Source organism: Coturnix japonica, chromosome 14, assembly GCF_054131305.1.
Source record: "Coturnix japonica strain WE chromosome 14, WE-NBRP24, whole genome shotgun sequence".
Taxonomy (NCBI): Eukaryota; Metazoa; Chordata; class Aves; order Galliformes; family Phasianidae; genus Coturnix; species Coturnix japonica.
This window is the reverse complement of record NC_140676.1, coordinates 11,290,278-11,309,864: the sequence shown is the minus strand read 5'-3', so window position 1 is coordinate 11,309,864 and position 19,587 is coordinate 11,290,278. Positions and strand designations below refer to the sequence as shown.

The window sequence follows — 19,587 nt, the reverse complement described above, 5'->3', positions numbered from 1 at the left end:
CTCTCTTGCATTAAAGAAAAATAAATGCATAATAATATGAAATAAAAGCATGCATTACATCTGGTTGGAACAAGGGGTACTCTGGTAAGAATGGGAAGCTAGGAGATTTGCTGTTGTGGGAAGAATTATAACATGATATAGTAGTCCTTTTTATCAAATTATTTATCTTTAAAAGCAGTCTTGTATCTTTTACAACTCTCTTGGTGGCACAGTGTTTTCTTTGAGTTTTTGTTGTTGCTTTCATGTGGTTTTTTTTACTGAAAATTAAGTAAAGCTAATGTATAGTAGTGAAATGCAGGCTAACTTTGTAGGTTATTAGTTGATTGTGCGCAGGACATTTTGATGTACAGCGTTTTACTCATTCATCAGTAATGTCTGTATCTGGCAAGTATTTTTCTGTACACCATTTTTGTTAGCTTTAGCTGTGTAGCTATGTACCATGCTCCCAGACAGGTAAGATGTTTCTAGTATAAACAAGCTATATTAATGTTTTTTGGTTTTCTTTCTGAATCTTTTAGAGAAGTCACCATGTGCTATCACATGTGAGCTAACCCCAGGTTCCACTACAGCTTTAATTATGCAAGCTCTGTATATCCACGGTGCAATTAATATTCACACTATGTCACAGAGTCTGAAAAATGCCTTCACTTGTGAAACATCCTAGCACGTACGCTGGTGTGCCTTACAAAGTTAAAAAAGGCATTTGTCATTCTTCCATCCATATTATGAATGTTGCATGTCCGTGAAAGTTACTTTGCAGGATGTGTATTTGCAAGAGAGGTCAAGAACAAATTTCACAGGATTAAATGGAAAGAAAAATATATAGAAAACATAAAAGTAGGTTAATGAGAAAGGTTTTATCTTCATATTTCAGCAAACAGTTATCTGCTCACAAATGTTCGTGTCTTCATGTGGATCCATCATTGTTTCTATAATTACATATTGTTTAAATCTTCGGGTGAACAGTACATATTGCTTTAGTTTTTTTCTTGTCTAATCTTTGTCATGAACATAGTTTTCACGTGTACTTCTGATTTTAAAGAAAAAATACGTTCTCTCACTGTGGTCTTTCTGGATCTTCCACAAGCTGTGTTATGTATTATACATCTATTTCCCATAAAGTGATGACAGAAGGTAAATTAGTTGAAATTTTGGTGTGAATTATTTCATTCTAGGATAGCTAGATAGCTGGGCACTGCTTACCATGGTGGAATAATTCCCAATTCAAAACTCATTTTAAACACATCATTAGTAATCTTTCCAATCATTATTAGTTTCTGTGAATAGCTAACATGAGCTATTACTGGTGTTTCTATAAGATACTGTTGCATCACTTTTTAAGGAACATGATTTATGTATAAAGAGGTTTGCTGATTGGCTAGAACAGGAAGGAATTAGTATTAAAAAATGATCAAGCAAAAAGTAAGCTAGCAAAAATAGTAAGATCTGTCTATCCATTTTCTTTACGTTCAGCATTAGGTGAGGCTGGACTTCTTAAATACTGAAATGTAAAGGAAATAACGTGAATATACATCCAATAGTGTTCAGAGTCCCAGTGAAGCCATAAAATAACATCTGCTTTTTAGAGGATGTCATTGTAAGAAAAAAGATGAGGAAAGTAACCCCTATTCATTTGCACTCAATAGCTTTCTTCATGGACTAAAACAAAACAAGTTCCTGGTTCCTAAAAACCACATTTTCACTTGCCTTTAGCTCTGAATAACTGAGTGATTCCCTAGAAGTGGAACCTGAAGTGGCGGTTGGAACTAAAAGTGTCAGATTAACAGAGATAAAGTGTTTGATAATAATATAATATGGTAATACTGCTGTGAACCCAATGTGTAAATTTGAATTTAACTCTTCACATTGATAGAATTTCTTTACATTTTCTTTATCCTACATCTATGTGCTGTTTCCAGCTGTGCTGATTTTTTTTGAAGTGTCTGGCATAATGCTATGTTTTGCTTTTAGGGGGGAAAATTGTTAATAATGCACCAATGTTTTAGGGGTTGCTGCAGAGACCAAGGACATTTCAGTTTTTCCCTGAACTTCACTGAAGTTTTTTCCTTCAGTTTCCAGCCTCTGCTTTGACAAGGAAGGGGTTGGAAGAGACAAGGGAGAGACGGGGTCTAAAAATGTATAAATGTAAAGTGGAGCTATTGGCAGAGGAAGGCATTTCTCTTCTGTAAAAAGCATCAGGCCTTGGCAACATCTGTCGATAGAAGCTCAGTTGCATTTGTCATTTGCCTGTGAATTTGGCTGTGCAAAGACTGAAGTGCCCAAGACCCTCAGTGGACTCCTGCATTTAACTAGTCATTAAAATTGGGTATACAGCTGTGCTACCGCTGTGTATTGTGAGCACTTTGTGATTCACTTTATAAGAACTATGTGTTCTCTGTTCATAATGCTGCGGTCATTGCACTGTCTTTGAAAACTGCAGTCAAGGTCTTGCTGCACATTTTTACCTTGTTTTGTGCAGGAGCCTTTTGGCTTTTCCACTTCATTCATCTTACAAGTTGGTGTGCAGGTGTGAGAGCACCTTTAGTGCTCTCCTGAACAGGCATTTTGTTTCCTGAAACACTAAGTTTGTTTTTCTCTTTCAACATGTAGAGGGATACATGTAACTGTCCATAGATTTACCTCTGACTGTGTAGATAGGCTGAAACCATATAGGAGCAGAAACAAATTAACCAGTAAATGAGAGAACAGTATCAGAACTACAATTTGGAACAGGTAGGGCGTTTCCACATGGAATTTCTTGTTGATGGCTGGATCATTTCCAAACAGTCAGTGTATGCCTACCTTCAAAACGCAGGAACTACCTTTTAGACAGGAACATGTATGAGAAAGCATCACTATGGAAGAATTAGGTTTGAGAATTCCTATATATATTTCCAATACTCTGAGTTTTACATACAGAATCCTGTGGTGTTAATACAGGAAATGAAAATCACTTCAGCAACTAAACTACCACTTTTAGAATCAGAAAATCAGGGGTTGCATGAAATGACATTTATTTTACTTAAGAGACAAAGATAATCTCTTTTCTGATCAGATGCCCACAGTGGAGCCAATCTGATTTAACGTTTTCTATGATAACTGCTTTTTTAATGTTCATTTTAAGTTCAAGAGAGAGAAGTTCTCACTGTATAGGCCTTAAGGTAAAGCTTTCATTTCAGAATCAACACGAAATTAATTACCAGGCATGAACGAAAAATCAAACTCTAAACACTGACTTGGCTGACATGATAAGAGAAGAAATTACCATTAATGTAACATAGCTTCACTTTCACCATTTTATGGCCAGCCTTAAGCTAGTGTATGTGTTTCTTTTCTGAAAGTCCCAGATTCTACAACAGTAATAATATGAAAGTATTAAGTTTCACTAAAAGCAAACACACAAATGTAAGTAGGAATGAAAAGAAAAAGAAAAAAAAGAGAGGAAAAAAAAAAAAAAAAAACCTAGAAAAATAGCACATTCCTGAAGAATAAGGGCTCAAAAACTGGAGAGGCGGAACACTTTGAAAAAACATACAATATCAACAACAGCAGAAGAGCATGGAAAAGCTCACACTCATGTAACCTGTTGGCTCTTCATCTCCCTGTGAAGCTTAACTACAGTAAGAGCATAGTCTTGTATTGTATTTCACGTATCAACAGAAAGATCATCTGCATTTTTCAAACAGTGCTTTTCAGTTCTTCACGTGTGGTTTCACACAGCCTCTGAACCACAGAGATACTGGAAGTCACCTTCTTAGGTGCCTTTCTCCTTGCCAATGTGCGTAGTGTCTTTTTTACCTATTTATTACCCATCTCAAAGCAGGGTCGAGGACCTTATTTCCATTTCCAGATATTCTTGCTGATGGTTGAAATATAAAGTTAAACACAGGTGGATGGTGTTAAGATGCAGTATTAGAGAGAGGTTTTCTTTTACCCACTATTTCACCATTACTTTCCTGTCCTCTCATTTCTGTAAAGCTTGAAGTTAAAGGATCTGTTTTCATGTAACTGAAAGTGATGATGAAAATTCTTTATTAATAAAATTAATTTACAGATCAGCGATGTCCGGATTTTGTTCTCAATTGCATCACAAGTGTAACTCCATTAGCATAACTCTAAATTAATTCTTCTGTAACAGAGGCCAGAATCGTTGTCCACTTATGAAAAAACAGGTTTCCAACAATACAAGAAAAGGGACAGTTAATTGGAGCAGCTTATGTTTGGGAACAAGCACAAAATAATACAAATTGGTCAGATTGTAGTTTGCTGCCCTGAAGGCCAGTTCACTACAAAACTTAACCATGTAACTGAAAATCATTAATTAAATCCTGTGCAGTCGGGAATCATGCATAATGTAACAGCTACTGCAAACTGTCCACTCTTGCTCATTTACATTTTCTTCTTGCTTCTGCAAACATGAGGAGCCTGTATTTGAAGTAGTCTCTTATGAGATTTTGATTTTACATCCTTGGAGAATGTTCCATTGTGTATTTGTAGGACAAGGCAGAAGTATCACGTATGTGGATTTTTGCTTTGATAGTATTAACTCTAACCACAGAAAAAATACACACCTTGGCAAATATTTCCTACACAGCATTGCATGACTACATATGCATACCTCAGACTTTTTAGACTGGATGAAAAATAAGTAGCCTAATGCACCAAGTCCTTAGGTAATAGTATTATAATGGGGCTGTATGTGTGAGATAGCTACTTCTTAATTAAACATGAAATTCCAGCTGAAAAATTGGATTTCTGTATCTTCCTTCTATTTTTATGACAAGGATTTTAGTAAACAGTCCACTGTTTACTCCATGGTGAGAATATAGGTTCCTACCACATTGTTGCTAATGTTCAAAAAGTCAACTTGTTTAAAGGACAGAAGAGAAAGCAAGCGGTGTTCACAAATTAAAAATTGCGCAGCAATTTCACTACAAAACCAACTACTACTTATACAGAAGTATCCAATTAATCCATTACTCTTAGAAGAGGAATCCCTGTATATCCAGGTACAATCCTTGCCAAATATCTGGACACAATCATAGGCTTTTAGGATTACAAGTAACATAATAAAGGATAATGCCCAAAATTAAGCGCACCAATACAGAATGCTTGGGTTAAATGGGCCTGCCATGTGCACTATAAGGCTGCAGTCTGTTAGGTTTAAAGTGAGATTAAGGAGTTGTGTAACCTACAATTATGCCGTTTTTCATTAAAGAAATAAGATGATTGGGCTCAGTAGGGCCCTTCCTTATATTTACCTCTGTTTAATTGGATTGGGAACTGCTTAAACATCTTTGAGTTGGAGCTTAGAAGAAGATGATCCCAGCTGTTTTTCAAAGCTTAAGACAGCAGGCAGACAACATGATCATGTCAAGACTCATACTAAAGCCTTAATCCTACTTTTTCATCAACTAGCACTACAGCTGAGTCTTTAACCTCCTAAGTACTAAATGTGCTTTGTATGTCTCACAGTACATTTGCTGTGAAATGTTACTGTCCAATAATATTAATTTTGCTTCCTTTCTGACAGGGACTTAAAAAAATACTCTCTGTCTATCTGAATTTGGAGAGCTATGGTGTAAGCTTGTGTTTTCAGACAAAATATAAGCCTACCCCTATTGAGGTCTGTTGTTCTCTATGGAGGTGAGGAATTACATCAACCCATATCTCACTTTCTTATATTGTGAAACACAGTATACTGGTAACTGTTATTCACAATGCATGTGTTACCAGATTTAATATAATTTTATTTTCAATAGGAAATAAATGGCAACAGCTTTAGATTTATTCAGGTCTTTTTTTCCTTAATAACTTTTAGCATAACCAAAAGAAATGTTACAGATTCCCAGCCTCCAAACTTGCTAACTAGAGTGTTATTTAGTTTGATAATCCTCGAGTTGCTTAAAGATTAAATGTTCTAATGAGTTTTCCCTGCATCTGTTAATAGTGTTCTGTGTAATGCCATAATCCTCTTCCATCTTCTCTTCCTTTTGATTTTTTTTTTGCTTTATACTGTTTTCTTTTTTCTTTTTTTTTCTTTCTTTTTTTTTCTTTTCTTTTTTTCTTTTTCGTTTCCTTTTTTTTTTTTCTTTTCTTTTTTTTTTTTTTCCTTTCTTTCTCTTTTTCCCTTTTCTTTGTCAGGTAGTGCTCCTATTTGTCCTAGTGACACAGGGCTGCCAGCAGGAAAGCAAGCGTAGTTAATGCTCAGCTGCTCAAACCAGTCAAGCAAGCTAGCAAGTCCCAGCTGTGCTACTTGATGTTTTTTGATTGCACCTAGTCCTCAATCTGTGAACTGTTTTCTGGACTTAGATTCATCAAGCTCTGCCGCTTTAAAAACTCATGCAGGCAGGCATCCTAGGATATGCCATTATAAGCTGCTGCCAGGGGATCTTCTAGGAGATAAATGGAATCTGTGTGAAGTAAATTAGTGTGAACCAGTCAATCTGTGTGTCAGCCTCAAGCCACATCCATGGGTAACTAGCTTGCTGACTGAAAAGTCCGCTGTCTTTTGCCAATCAGAGGTCTCAGCCACCAGGAAGCAGTCCTATACAACATTAGTTTCTTGGAATAATGCCTGTTTGACCAGTTTGTGAAACTCTTCAGTATACAGTACTGTACTGCTTGAGTTTACTTATTGCTTACAATTGAATTGAAAATCTTTTAAAGTCAGATAACATTTTAACAGTAGGGAGCATTACAGAAATGTCCTGGAAATAAGTACTTCCACTTTCATACAGCAGCCATTCAGCAGCTTCATGCTGTGCTGAGTTGGCTTTACCTCCCTATCAGTAATGCATCTTCAAGGCCATAATGCAAAATAATAACAATAATCTGGCCAGAAGAGGTTAATAAAGATTCTCTGTATATTTTTTTCCCTGTGGATTAAGCCTTTTGGAAAGCTTTGATCAAGAGACAGGAAGAGTATGTAAGTGGTAAGATGCACATTATGCACAGGGATATGTGAGTGTCACAGAGTGCTGCACACTATTGTTTCATTTTGTTTTTTGAAAGAAAATTGAAGAAATTCACAACTAGAATTCTTGTGTATAAATGGAGTAATTAAAAGCATTTTGCACTTGAATATCAGAAAGATCTATCTTCATGAAAAAACTAGCAATAATGTAATTTTAAAAATATGAAGTATGGATTTCCCTTTTTGTTTCTTGTTTTTGGAGAAGGCATTAATCTACTGGCAGGCAGTAATATCTACAGTATGGACTATCCAATAGTATTGTTCTAATGTGCTTTATATTTTTAGAAGGACAGACAGGATAGGAGATGATGTTTACTTAGTAAGTACCAGATCTGCAGTTGGGCCCTCTTTTCTAATTCCTGTAAGAAAAATGTATTTAATAAAAAAAAAAAAAAAGAGAGAGAGAGAAAGATGCTAATAATGCTAATTGACTGATTAAACTATTCAATCCTACGTCACGTTTTGTTAAAAAGAAATGTGGGCTTTGTGGCTAGAGAGGAGATATGAAGAAGAAAAAGCAGTATATAGTGATAGAAGAATTAAAGATGGTTTGAGGTTACATTTTCCTTTTCATAATCCTCCTAAGTTTTACTGAAGCATATGCTCTGAGCTTTGCGATAAACACTGTGTGGGATTTTATGGGAAATAATTTTCTTGTAGCAGAACCCATTGAGACAAATTTAACAAGTTGGGTATTTTATTATACACAGTACACAGAATACATGGACACATTCTGGTATAAATCATAACTAAGATTGAGACAACTGCTTTAAAATTGAATGAATGTTTCATTGCACTAATGAAACAAAAATGGGATGTCCTTTGAGAATGTAATTTGTTACACACTGCCGTATTTTAGTTGAGAGAAGTAGGGAAGTCCCTCCGGGTGAATAAAACTGCAAGGTATATTGGGAAAAAAATCACTGAAAATTTTCATTTTCCTGTCTGGAGTAATTCTGTCCTCATGGTTATAGAGAGGGATGGAAAATGGAGTTTATAGTGGGGTTTGTTTGTTCGTTAATTTAAAATCTAGAAAAATCTTAAAACAGATTTAGACTTTTACAAGGAGATAAATTGTTTGGTTGTGATTCACAAAGGGAGTGGAATGAACTTCATTTGCACACAGCTTCCCACAGTGCAGCAGTTGGCTCCTGCTCCTCTGGGTGTGTGGTTCCTATTTCTACAGAATGAGCTGTGCGTGTCACACGTGTCAGTACTAGGACCTATTACTGCATTTAATGCAAGAATTTATATTACTTCAGCTTCCAGTGTGACTTGCTCCATGCTGAATTATTTCAAAAACTTCCCTGTGATGCTACATTCGCTTTAGAATTTCACATTTTTCAGGGTTACTGTCTTAATCTCTATTTTTAAAATTAAAATTTAATGGAAACTTAGTGTGGCATTCAAATGTCAGAAAAGGACATGCCACTAGAAATTAGGTGCTGACTAAATTCATCAGTAGAATATTTTCTTTATTTCTTGTTTGCTTATATTTAATAAGACTAAAGACTATGAAAGGACCAGCAACTGATGTTCTTAGACCCTGCAGTAAATTAGTGTTTATATGGCCTGAGTAATGTTTTGGGGAAGAAAAAAACAAACAGAAATGAATTCAATTTGGAAAGCTAGGTTTCTAGGTGGGCTTTAGGTTGGTTTGCATACAGTCAGGATGGGAGGTAACAGCAAGGCAAGAGTTTTTCAGAAAACAATCTGGATGCCAAATGAGAATTATTCAATAGTGTTCACACTGTGGCAACGAAGGCAAACCCCATAGCAGGCTCTGTGAACAAGAGTATCACCTGCAAAACCTGAGGTCATCCCTGTGCTCTATTCAGCATTGGTAACACCAAGGGCTGGCTCCTGCCTGCTGGTACACTGCTCCGTTGCACTGCTCTCATCCCAGTGTAAGGGAGGGTGCTCCATACAGTCTGGAGCTGGTTTGTTCCCTTCTTTCCTTGCTTCTAGATGATTGGAGCAAGTACTGCTACTATTTCACCTGCTATTTCATGAATACCCTTTGCATTTTTTGTATTAGTGAAATAATTATTTCCTTTTAGGCTAGCATCAAAATACATGGAAAAAACCATAGGTATTGAAAGAGGATGCAACAAAGGACTGTTAATCAAAAATGTCATGGAGATGCACAGGACTTGTGCACCTTTTCTCATACCAGAGCCGGGGGAGGGTTGACATTAAGCTAACAGGGTCTTGTCCAGACAAACAAAAGGAGATATTCCCAGTGTGTACAACATAGAGCCTCCCATGTTAAAGAAAGTCAGGATGTTGGGTGTGAAAATTTTAGCCATTTAAGGGAAGAGTGGAAAAGTTTGTGGAGCAGAAATATCACTATATTAACTGCAATTTTATTTAGATTCAGGTTATTTTACATTTTGCAATGAGCACTTAATACATTTATGTCCTGTAGCCAATCTTATCTACTATTTTTGATTGAAAAATAATTTTTGTTGCCCTATCAGCTTGTTTTGAAATGTCACATACTGAGTGACAAATGCATCATTGCTTTCTCTGCAGGCACACTGTCCTCAAATTATTAATCCCTCTCATGAATTAACAAAGCATCTTATTAAAAAAAACGTTAATTCGTTAATTCACTTCTGTTCTGCAAGCTTTCTCCAATATGTCTGCCCTTGCAAACTGGTGTAAAGAACAGGTTACTTAGAGTCTGGCAAGTGATGGCTCATTCCTGAGTGAAACAAGGCTCTTTGGACTTCAAGCAGAACATGTAGAAATAAGACAGTGATCAGCTGTTGCCATGATTAGTACAAAATCACAAAGAATTGCTTATCATTTTGCAGCACTCTCACACAAAGGCCATTCTTTCATAGGCTTATCACAGATGAGTCTGTTATCTTTTTATGGAAATAATTTGTTTGGTTTTCTTTTTTTGCATTTGAAATATTTGGAAGTTGTTTATATAAAAGTTTCATTGAATACTGTGATAGCAATCATTTGCAATTCTAAATTTTACACCTATTTTGCCTGTATTTTTCTTTTTAATGCTAGAATATAAGATGGTCAAGTTCAGTAAACAACTCTTATTAATATGTATCATGAAAAAATTACTGCAGTTCTCAATACTGATTCTCTACAAGGAAGATGTACCTCATGTTAATATGTTGTTTGAAGTCATTTGCCTCTGTGAAATTTATTCTTTTCCCTTATCCTGTACACTATTTTAAGTATCAAATTACTTCTCACTGAAAAGTACTAGAACATAATTGGGGTCATTTTTTCAGAAATGGCTATTTCCTATCTTTTTTCTCTGATTTGCAGATTTGGGGCTTATTTACACTCTAGACATTTACAACACTTTGGCTTCACAAATTATCTTTCAAATGGAATCAGAAGTAATGTTAAGATTCATTTAAACCCAGTATAGGACAGGGTGTGCTCAGAATGAGTAAAGACTATACTTTTTATGATTCCATTAGTTCTGAAATTCCACTGATGTCTTGGGTATGAGAAATTCAGAGCTATGAGAAATTCAGAGCTATGTTTCCCCTATTGACATTTGAACATAAAATTCTGTGATACAGTAAAGTAGGTGTCTATTTAAATGTAATTTTTACAATTTTTTTTTCAAGAGTTATATAACGCCTTTTTTTTTCATACTTTATTTGGGCCAGACTGTTCTGTTCTTTTCATTTTTTAACTCAATTTACTTTGTTCTTCTGCCTTTTATTATGTTTTTATGGTACCTTCCTCTTCAAATTGACCATGTAACTTGATGTTAAAAAAAAAAACAAAAAGACCTGAAGGCATCTGCCTAGGTCCCTTTCATGCTCACTTACATAACTTCATAAACCAGAGTACCATGAAGTTTATTTGCTGTTTCGCTCGTTCCTGTCAAAAATCTGCTTCAGAGGTGAATATTTTGCTTCAGCACCGCATTACATATTAAATTAAGCACCTTTTTTGTTGTTGTTGTTCTTTGACTGGAATCAGCTGACCTTAGCTAAACTCATATTATGTAGCTTCTTATAACTAGACCCAGGAAAAACTCAGTCATCTACTGAATTCAAATATTATTCACAGCTCATCCTAAAGTTGGGAGCTTTCCATTTCAAAAGGCTAATTCTGAATTTTTGGTCAATGTTATTTTTTTTTTTTTTTAGAGAGGACATCTCTTGTGACTTTTCCTTCTCTCTAGAGGTGCTGTTTTATGCTCTGTTTTCTCTCTCAGAATTCTCTGTTGGAATTTTTCCTATTGTTCTACTTCAAGAGTCTTCTGACTTATACATTCATGCTGCTGTAATGGCTCAATCTATCATTCAGCGCAATAGAGCTGAGTACTTGATAGGATGAACTGTTTTAGAAAGTGTTGTAATAAATTTGGTACAAACCAAATCTCTATGCACACTTGAGATTTCCAGGTTTTTTGTTTGGTTGGTTTTTGTTTTGAAATGGGAATCCTCACCTTCAGACAGTCTAGCTGAAACTTATTTAGATGTAAAAATCAGAGGAAAACACAAAGATCTTTGAAGACATTTTTTTCCTGCATGTGTCATAGCATTTTCATGAAAAATAACATATTTTATTTATTGTAAGTTATTCTTCAGTGTCAGTGTTCCTCATGCAGGTTATTTTGTCAACACTTTCACGACAGAGTTATGAACTAAAATTCCTCCTTATGTGGAGAGGTTGACCACTGATGCAAGTCCACTGACAAAGTTGTAAGGTTAGAAATGTAACCCATATTCCTGCTATTTCTGGGCAGTCTGTGTGCTTAGTTACCATCTCTGGCAGATAATCTTAGCAAAATCTACTGTTTAGTTTTTAATTTGCTTTTTTTTTTTTTTTTTTTTTCTTCCCTATATGAGATGTACAGTGTTTCTATCACAGATTTTATAATTATGTTTTAATGTTGCATTTTCAAGGATCTACCTCCACAGCTGTGGGATGATTGATTCAAGTGGTTTCTGGGTAAATGTAGGAGTTGAGTATGATGGGAAGTTTTGATGACCTGGGATCAATAGCTGCAAACCAAAGGAATGTACAAAATAACAAAGTGGGATGTGCAAAAGTCTAGGACTTTGCATACTTTTACAGATACTAATTAAAAAAAAAAAAAAAAAAGTCTTTATTAATACTGGTCACCACTGTTTCCTTAAGAAATGAGCTCAACTGAGAGTTTTAAGGGGACTGAATATTTGAGATTTTGTTCTTAGTCTCCTTTTCTGTAATGTAGCTTTGGGTTCATAAGAGCAGAAGGGAAAGAAATGAACACTGTCAAAAGAAATACCCCTAAACTTTTCAGGACAACCTGTGTGGAATTTATTTGAAAGCCGAAAAATCTAAAAAGTTGTATACTGATAAATAATTACTTCCATGATAACATTTCCCTACTCAAAAATGAAAATACTTTTAGCAATTAATTAAAAAAAATATATATCAAATTTGACCATCTCTAAACTGCAGTTCCACGTATATTCTACTGAGTAGCAACTGATTTTATTGTGCATCCTAGCTTGTTATATTCAACATATTTTCATCTTAACATGTTTTTTTCTTCCTACTGTATGTCTCTGCCCATTACTAAGCCAGCTAACTAGCCTTTGATGTTGTATGCTAGATTCTTTCATGAAACAGAATAGCACTTTTTATGGTTATGAAATAATGTTCGTATTTTAGGATCAAGCCAGTGCCTCAAACTTGTCCCCAAATGAATTCTTGTCTATATACTTTTCAACAGTGTTATGGCTGAATATAAGTATTTTGAGTTTGGGTTTTATTTCAGTTATCACTTGTGTTTATAAAATACATCTTCAACATTGAATTACCTGAAGAATATCAGGAAGTCTTTGTTTCTGAATATAAATTACATCTCTCCCTCCCCTGTTCTTATTCTTTATTGCTCCAGTTAGTGTACTGAAGCATGACAAGAACTCAAACCCCGCCAACTTCCAGGATGTGGAGGATGCGCCTGACAGATATGTCTTAGAAGAGTCTGAGAGTCCAGGTGAGAACCGTTTAAAGACAGTTACTAAGTATCAAGTGATAAATCTGACATAGCTTTTGGTTGGGTAAAAAAGGCACATTGTAATGCCGTTTCCTTTTTAGCAGCTGCAGTGTCAAATTAACGGTCACCTCTAGGGGTCACAGTGTTATCCTTTCCACTTTCATCAAGAATTCAGGTCTTAGAAAGGATAAGGTCTTTATGACCAAAAAGAAAGCTGACACAACTAGTTCATTATAATTAGTTTTGGACTACACTTCTTAGTTAATATATGTGCAATGTCTGACCCTTTGAAGATAGAATGAGGTTATGAAAAATTAGAAGCACTGTATATACTGCAGTTAAACATACAGTGGACATTCAAGTACTGTATCTCTGGAGCAAAGCAAATTAGTAGCATTAAATATCTTGATTCTTTTCTCTAAATCAGTTCACAATCATTATTTCATTTTAATGACTCTTAACATTGATTCAGTTAAATACAAGAACATCCATAAAGTGCATTATTTTTGGTGACCAGAAGATTTATCTTCATGTAGTATCATTATCTTCCTAGTTATGGAATATCTAAGAAATTCATTAAATGAATCCCAAGAGGAAACAAGTATGAAGTACATCCAGTCACAGCTGATAAAAAACATTCTGTGCAACTAAATATTAAAATCTAACAGTCTATGAGTTTGACCCACATACACCATATATGAAACCTGCACATAGTACTCATTAATGAAAGAGTTAAACATCTTTCTTCACTCGGTATTTTCCTTCCCTGCTTTATCTGGTTTCTGTGTACCCTCTTGCATCTTTGTGTGCTGATCCGTGTATCATATTTTTGATTCATCGTCTCTGTGGCCTGTCAGCTTAGTTAAGAGATTTCCAAATCTTGCAGCCTGTGCTGACAGGGGGCAGCTGCCAACAGTCCCCTGATCCTTCCCCAAGGAACACTGCTGAGATTTAATTTTCAGTCAAAGGGTGCAGTCTGAAATCCATGTCAGGTCCCCTAAGTCATCTCAGAACCCAGAAAGGACCCCTGTCTAGGGGATTATATTTCAGCACACTCCACTCCTCCAAGATTCCTTGGGAGTTCAACTGCCGTCATATACCTGATTTGAACCACATTCCTTTTTCATCTTTTCCACAGAAATGAACACAAGCATACGTTAGAATAATTGAAACCAATGAATTGTAAGTCTGTATTCATTTTAAATCCACGCTGGCTTGAACTCACTGCTGTACAGCAGAAGGCAGTATGAGATTTAGAAATAAATATGTAATCTACTTGGGAAGGAGACCAGTGTAATTTCTTGGTCATGACCACCTCGAACTGTTTGTGGTGCATGGTACATCCTTCAGAAACCATCTGTAGTCCCTTCTACAATGATTCTGTGTGAAAGCGTGTGTTGTCCAAGATCTGACCTGTTCTAAGGTGAAAAAGAATTTAAGCAAAGTGATGTGAAAGTGTTGAGGTGAGAATTAATGTACATTAAAGATAACATTAATTTGAACCTTGCTTTAAATTATTCTGAGTGGCAAAGTGCACACATTTGGATGGAAACTTGAATACCAATTCTACACTCTGCATGTCTATGTGAAGTAATGGAAAGGATAAAAAGCTGTCAGGAAGTGAATGTTGGCTAGCAAAAATACATGTTGATAAAGCATCTAAACTTAAAAACTGAGTTCCGTGCGGTCCATCTGACATCATTAAACTGGTAATAAACAATGAATTACTCTGGCTTTTGTTTCTGACCATTCCTGCATTTTAAGACATCTTGTCTTATAGGTCTGAAAACCTCAGGAGATTTCACTACTGGTCTCACTGCTTTCCACTGAGAATTTGTGGCTTGGTTGTCATGGAGACATCGTATTTCTCCAAGAATTGCTCATATTGATCCGTGGACAGGCGTAAATGGCCAGGCGAATGTGAGGAGTAAAGGGGGTTGGGCAGTACTATAAAATGACCAGAGGTTATGGGTCGGAAATAAGCTCATAGCAAACACTTAGGTAAAGAGAAAGAAACAGTTTCATTTTGTTTCAGGATTTCGTTTTTGCACTTTATGCCATTGTCTTCTTTCGCTATAGACTGAAAGAAACTTGTTAGTCACTTGTCATGTCAGATCTTTGGTGCTTGTCCTGACACAGCTGTCAGCCTTCCAGCTCTGTGCAGTTCAGGGACACACAACAAAGAGCCAGGAACATGAATTATTTATTGCTCCTTGTGTGGATGAAATTCTGTGATAAGAAATTAAGACACTTCTGACCGAAGTGCTTGTTTGAAAGGAGAGATTTGATAACGGACTACATTCACTTAAAACTTACTACTTACTTTTAGTAGCAAACACTGAAACAATAATATGGGTAATGTGGGTATTCAGTTGGGTAAGGTTTTCTCTAGTGTTTCTCAGGTGTTTTGACTTTGAAATGGATCTTGGAATTTAAGAGTGCCTGGAAGGCCAGCATTTGATTTGGTGAATTGAGCTCTCTCATATTCAAAGTCAGGACAACTGATGGTCATTTATAAGCTTAAACTGAAGAGTTGTGAGTATGTTTGTTTTGCAGAATCTATTGCATTTCACTTAGAATACATTATATGTCCAAAAGTGATGTTAAGAAATATCTTCACTTTATTATCTCTTCCGATGAGGAAAAGATGAAAGTATAACAACATACCAGAAAGGAACTCCAGCTATTTCTGGAAAGGGTTCCTTTTTGCCTCTTCTACCAGCATCAGTAAGGCTGGAGGTACACAGCCATTAGTAGACATATCTGTTTACTGTGCTTCCTGCCGGTGAAAAGTACAGCCTCTAACCTTGACATAAGAGTGAAAGTCATTTTCAAAGTGATCTAAATTTTCTAAAATCACATAAAGAGTAACCCCGCTTATTTTACTTTCACACTCTTTATGTACCCATACGTGTTCTTACTGCTCCAGAGGTTGGCCTCCAGCAGTCATGGAAAAAAGGCCTATGCTCAGATGGCAGGAATCCATCTGACTAACCAAGACCCCAATCTGAGATTTACCTGTGATTTCTTGTATTCAGTGTGTGATCCAAGCTACACTTAGGTGGGAAATGAAACCCCTCAACCTGCACTTTTCTCTCAGATAATTCACAGCAAACACTTTTCATGTGTGATGGACGCAGGTAAATGTCAGACTGCAGTTTCTTGTCTAAGTGAAATAGATTTTAGTTTCTCCCTTCATGTGCCTACAAGCTGCCATTATCTGTGATAGTGGCTCACATCTATTTTAGCCCTCACACAGAGGAGATACTGGGCTTCTCCCTCAGATGCCTAATAGTAGGTTTATCACTGCCATTTTCCCTACATGCTGAGGACTACTTCTGTTTGATATGCAAAGCCTGGGCTTTTCAAAATCTGCTCTGGCCTTGAAGATAATAATCAAATAGGAATTGCAACAGATTTTTGTAGAACTTAACTTTTAATCACACCAAACTACTTTAAAGATTTCATTGCACCTTAGAATGGTTCCTCAGTAGAAATAAATAATCAGAGTATTGTTTTCCATTTCAGCAGTCAAATTTTCCACAGTTACAGAAACCGAGAAGGAAGCTGAAATGGATCAAATTTAGATATCTGAGTTCTAGGTCTGAGCTATTCACCCAAATATTTTTGTGTAAACAATGGTGGAAAATTCACAACCCTAGAGGGCAAATAATCCTGTTCATAGGGTGTTGTTTAAGTTTTAAGGGCTCCGAATTTTTTCAGTTTGAGTCTGAGAGGAACACAGCAGGAGTTTACACAACTGCAGATGTTTTAGTTTCCATATGTGCTGCAGTCCCAGTAAAGAGGCTTCTGCAAGCATAGCTCTCATGAGATTAAAAGAATAGATCTGAGTGGAAGTCAGGAGGAACAATGTAGGCACAGATGCCCCTTCACTCTTGTTTCCCCCAACAGAGATATTGCAGTATATCAAGCAGTACATTGTCATTTCTTTGATAGTGCAGAAAAATTGAGCTTGAACAGATGAAGCAAAACAAAATGACAGTTGAAAGATGTAGATTGGAATTCAAATTTTTTTTATCTTTTGGATGAGAACCTTGTAAACGATAAGAATAGCATTCAGTAGCCAGGAAGTGTGGCTGAGTCAGCTGGTCCCCTCTGCAGCTCATGACTGCTCCATGAGATATCTTCACTGCAGAAGCATCATAGATATTATTTTTTTCCTTCTTCTCTCAAGACAGAATGTGATTCTGATTATATGACAGATAACAGTGAAAATACAAACAATTTTCATAGTCTGTCATAGTTGCATGTCCTAGGTAGACCTTGGCACAAAGATGGGAGAGATCTTTGACTACTCCCAAAGTACAATCTGTTAGAGACGGAACTGAAGGAAATAGAACTGACAGTGTGGAGACATAACAAGAAGAGATACTCATCAGCTGAGTATAAAATATTAGGGTCTAAGGAGTAATTCCAGAAATTAGGCCCATAAGAATTTCACTGCATTCGATGTGTTGCCGGGTCCCATCATCATTCGGAGTTGCTAGTATTGAGTCATTGTTTGGTTTGGTTTGGTTTTACCTTGTAAATGAAACTGTAAAACCAAAAGATTACATAGTTGACAACAGGAAAATGTGTCTCTCTTTATGTCTAAGACATAGATAGGCAGAGAAATGACAGACAATAGGACAAACTGAGAAGACAGCCATTAGACTGGGAAAGAACAGCGTGCTTCATGTACTCATAAGGAGTGCTGAATCTACAGAAGCAGTGTTTTTAATTTAACTTTAAATTCAGATTGTAAATATATATAATATATATGCATTAATTGGGAAAAAGTCATGAAGCTAAAGCCTGATGACTGTGGTTACTGCTTACAAATTTAGCTATTAATGCCTTATTAATAAAGCTTCGTACTACTACTGTTTACAGCTAATATTGGATTGTTTCTCTTGAAAAAAAAAAAAATATATATATATATATAATTTCAACATGCTTTTTCCATAGGAAATGCAAATAACCTATTAGCTTTGAACTGAAATTATGTTTTTCTTATCTTCTGGAAATCATTTCATTAAAAACAAAAAGATGAAGAAGAAGACAAGAGGAGGACTGTTTTGTAGAAAAACTCTGAGGAAGGCTATGCATTCTCTTAAGCTATTTTAGATTCCATATTGCCTCATGTAATATTGCAGTTCTGATGTGAATAGAATAGAAACTTCCTGGATGTAGATTTGTGATTTTATTCTATTTTTTAACAGTACTGTGTTGGTGCTGAAAGTCTTAATTTCATGACAGAAATATAGATTCTAAATCTACAAGAAAGAATTTCAAATAACTTTTTTGTTTTTTTGAACAAAATACTTTTCTATCTTTTCCAGACGATATGAAGTCACATCCCTGGATATCTAAGGTGTGCTCCTGTAAGGTGTGTTAGAAGATCCCACTTAGATGGAAGAATGCGACAATGCACAAGATCAGCAAAGACATGAGATAAAGGTGGAACGGACATGGGATGGCTTATTGTGGTTATTATTTTATACCTTTAACACTTCATTTTCAGAAGAAATATCTTCCATAATGTCAGCTGTTCTTTGCTGATTTGCTGAATTCATTCACACTTCTCTCACTAATAGATTTACAGTTATTCAATTTAATTTGATATTTCTAACATAGAAAATATCAAGTCCTTATTTTAGATGTTTTTCACTAGCTGCAGTAGTGATTCCTGACATTGATTGACTGTGAAAATCTTGCCTCAGTTTGAATATTCTTTTGAGTGCAACTAATTTAAATAATCAAACTTATTTTTTTCTCTCCTTTCTTCTCATTTTCATTGCCAATAGCATTTTAACACTAAGCAAAATGAATAGCATTTGGCTTATTTTAAAAAAAATAGAGTGTTTTTTTATTTTATTTTATTTAAAGGAAAAAAGCACTGGAATATTTGGAAACAATAAAATATAAACAACTTTGTGCTCACAGATCTGCATGGGAAATTGATTTTAAGTCTGGTTGTGTCTAGCATGTGCATTTTCCTTTTATAAATACTGCCAGCAGTGTAATCTGAAGATAGGTGCTTCAATATGAAGATGGAGAAGCCCATCTGAATTCTCTACTGAAGAGATACACTTTGTTGAATTGCAGTTTGTGCTCATGGGGAAAAGAAGATACACATCTCTGTCCTTATAAAAAAAAAATACTGTGTTTGGAAAAATATTAGCAGTTCATTAGACTCATATATCACATAAAGTTCTGAGGGATTTCTGCTGGTCTGCCACTCTGAGCAGCACATTTGCTTTCTGTGTTACCAATAGTAGGAGGGCTAATGGAGTCAAAGAGGCTTGTAGATGATATCATCTGGATTTGTAAGATGGTGGAAATCACTGCCTAATATTATGCTTCCTGTTATGTTAGCCATAATCTGCTTTATCTAGTAAATTGGGGATTTCTTTAGCGTGAAAGAATTCTCTGGCAATTAATCCCTCTCCTCTTTCTGTGGGAATGTCATGGCCATAGGTGTGACCAAACCTGGCTTGAATTTGGCTGCAACATCATAAGAAGTAGAATTTGAATTGTCATTCTACTGAAAATGTACCATTAAAATAGGCTGAAGCCCAGGGCAGATAATGATATTTAATTTTGTTTTTCTGGAATTATACATACC

General features: G+C 35.8%; 1 protein-coding gene across 1 annotated transcript in view; it reads left to right on the top strand.

The window, feature by feature from the left end:
* The window catches only part of WDR72 (WD repeat domain 72), a 94,994-nt gene extending 76,090 nt beyond the window's left edge, over positions 1-18,904 (top strand). Inside the window, exons 19-20 of the mRNA XM_015873028.3 lie at positions 12,861-12,959; positions 18,302-18,904. Coding sequence (XP_015728514.2) covers positions 12,861-12,959; positions 18,302-18,357 — 155 coding nt within the window. The 3' untranslated portion in view covers positions 18,358-18,904. The remainder of the gene's footprint in view (positions 1-12,860; positions 12,960-18,301) is intronic.
* The last annotated feature ends 683 nt before the right edge of the window (positions 18,905-19,587 follow it).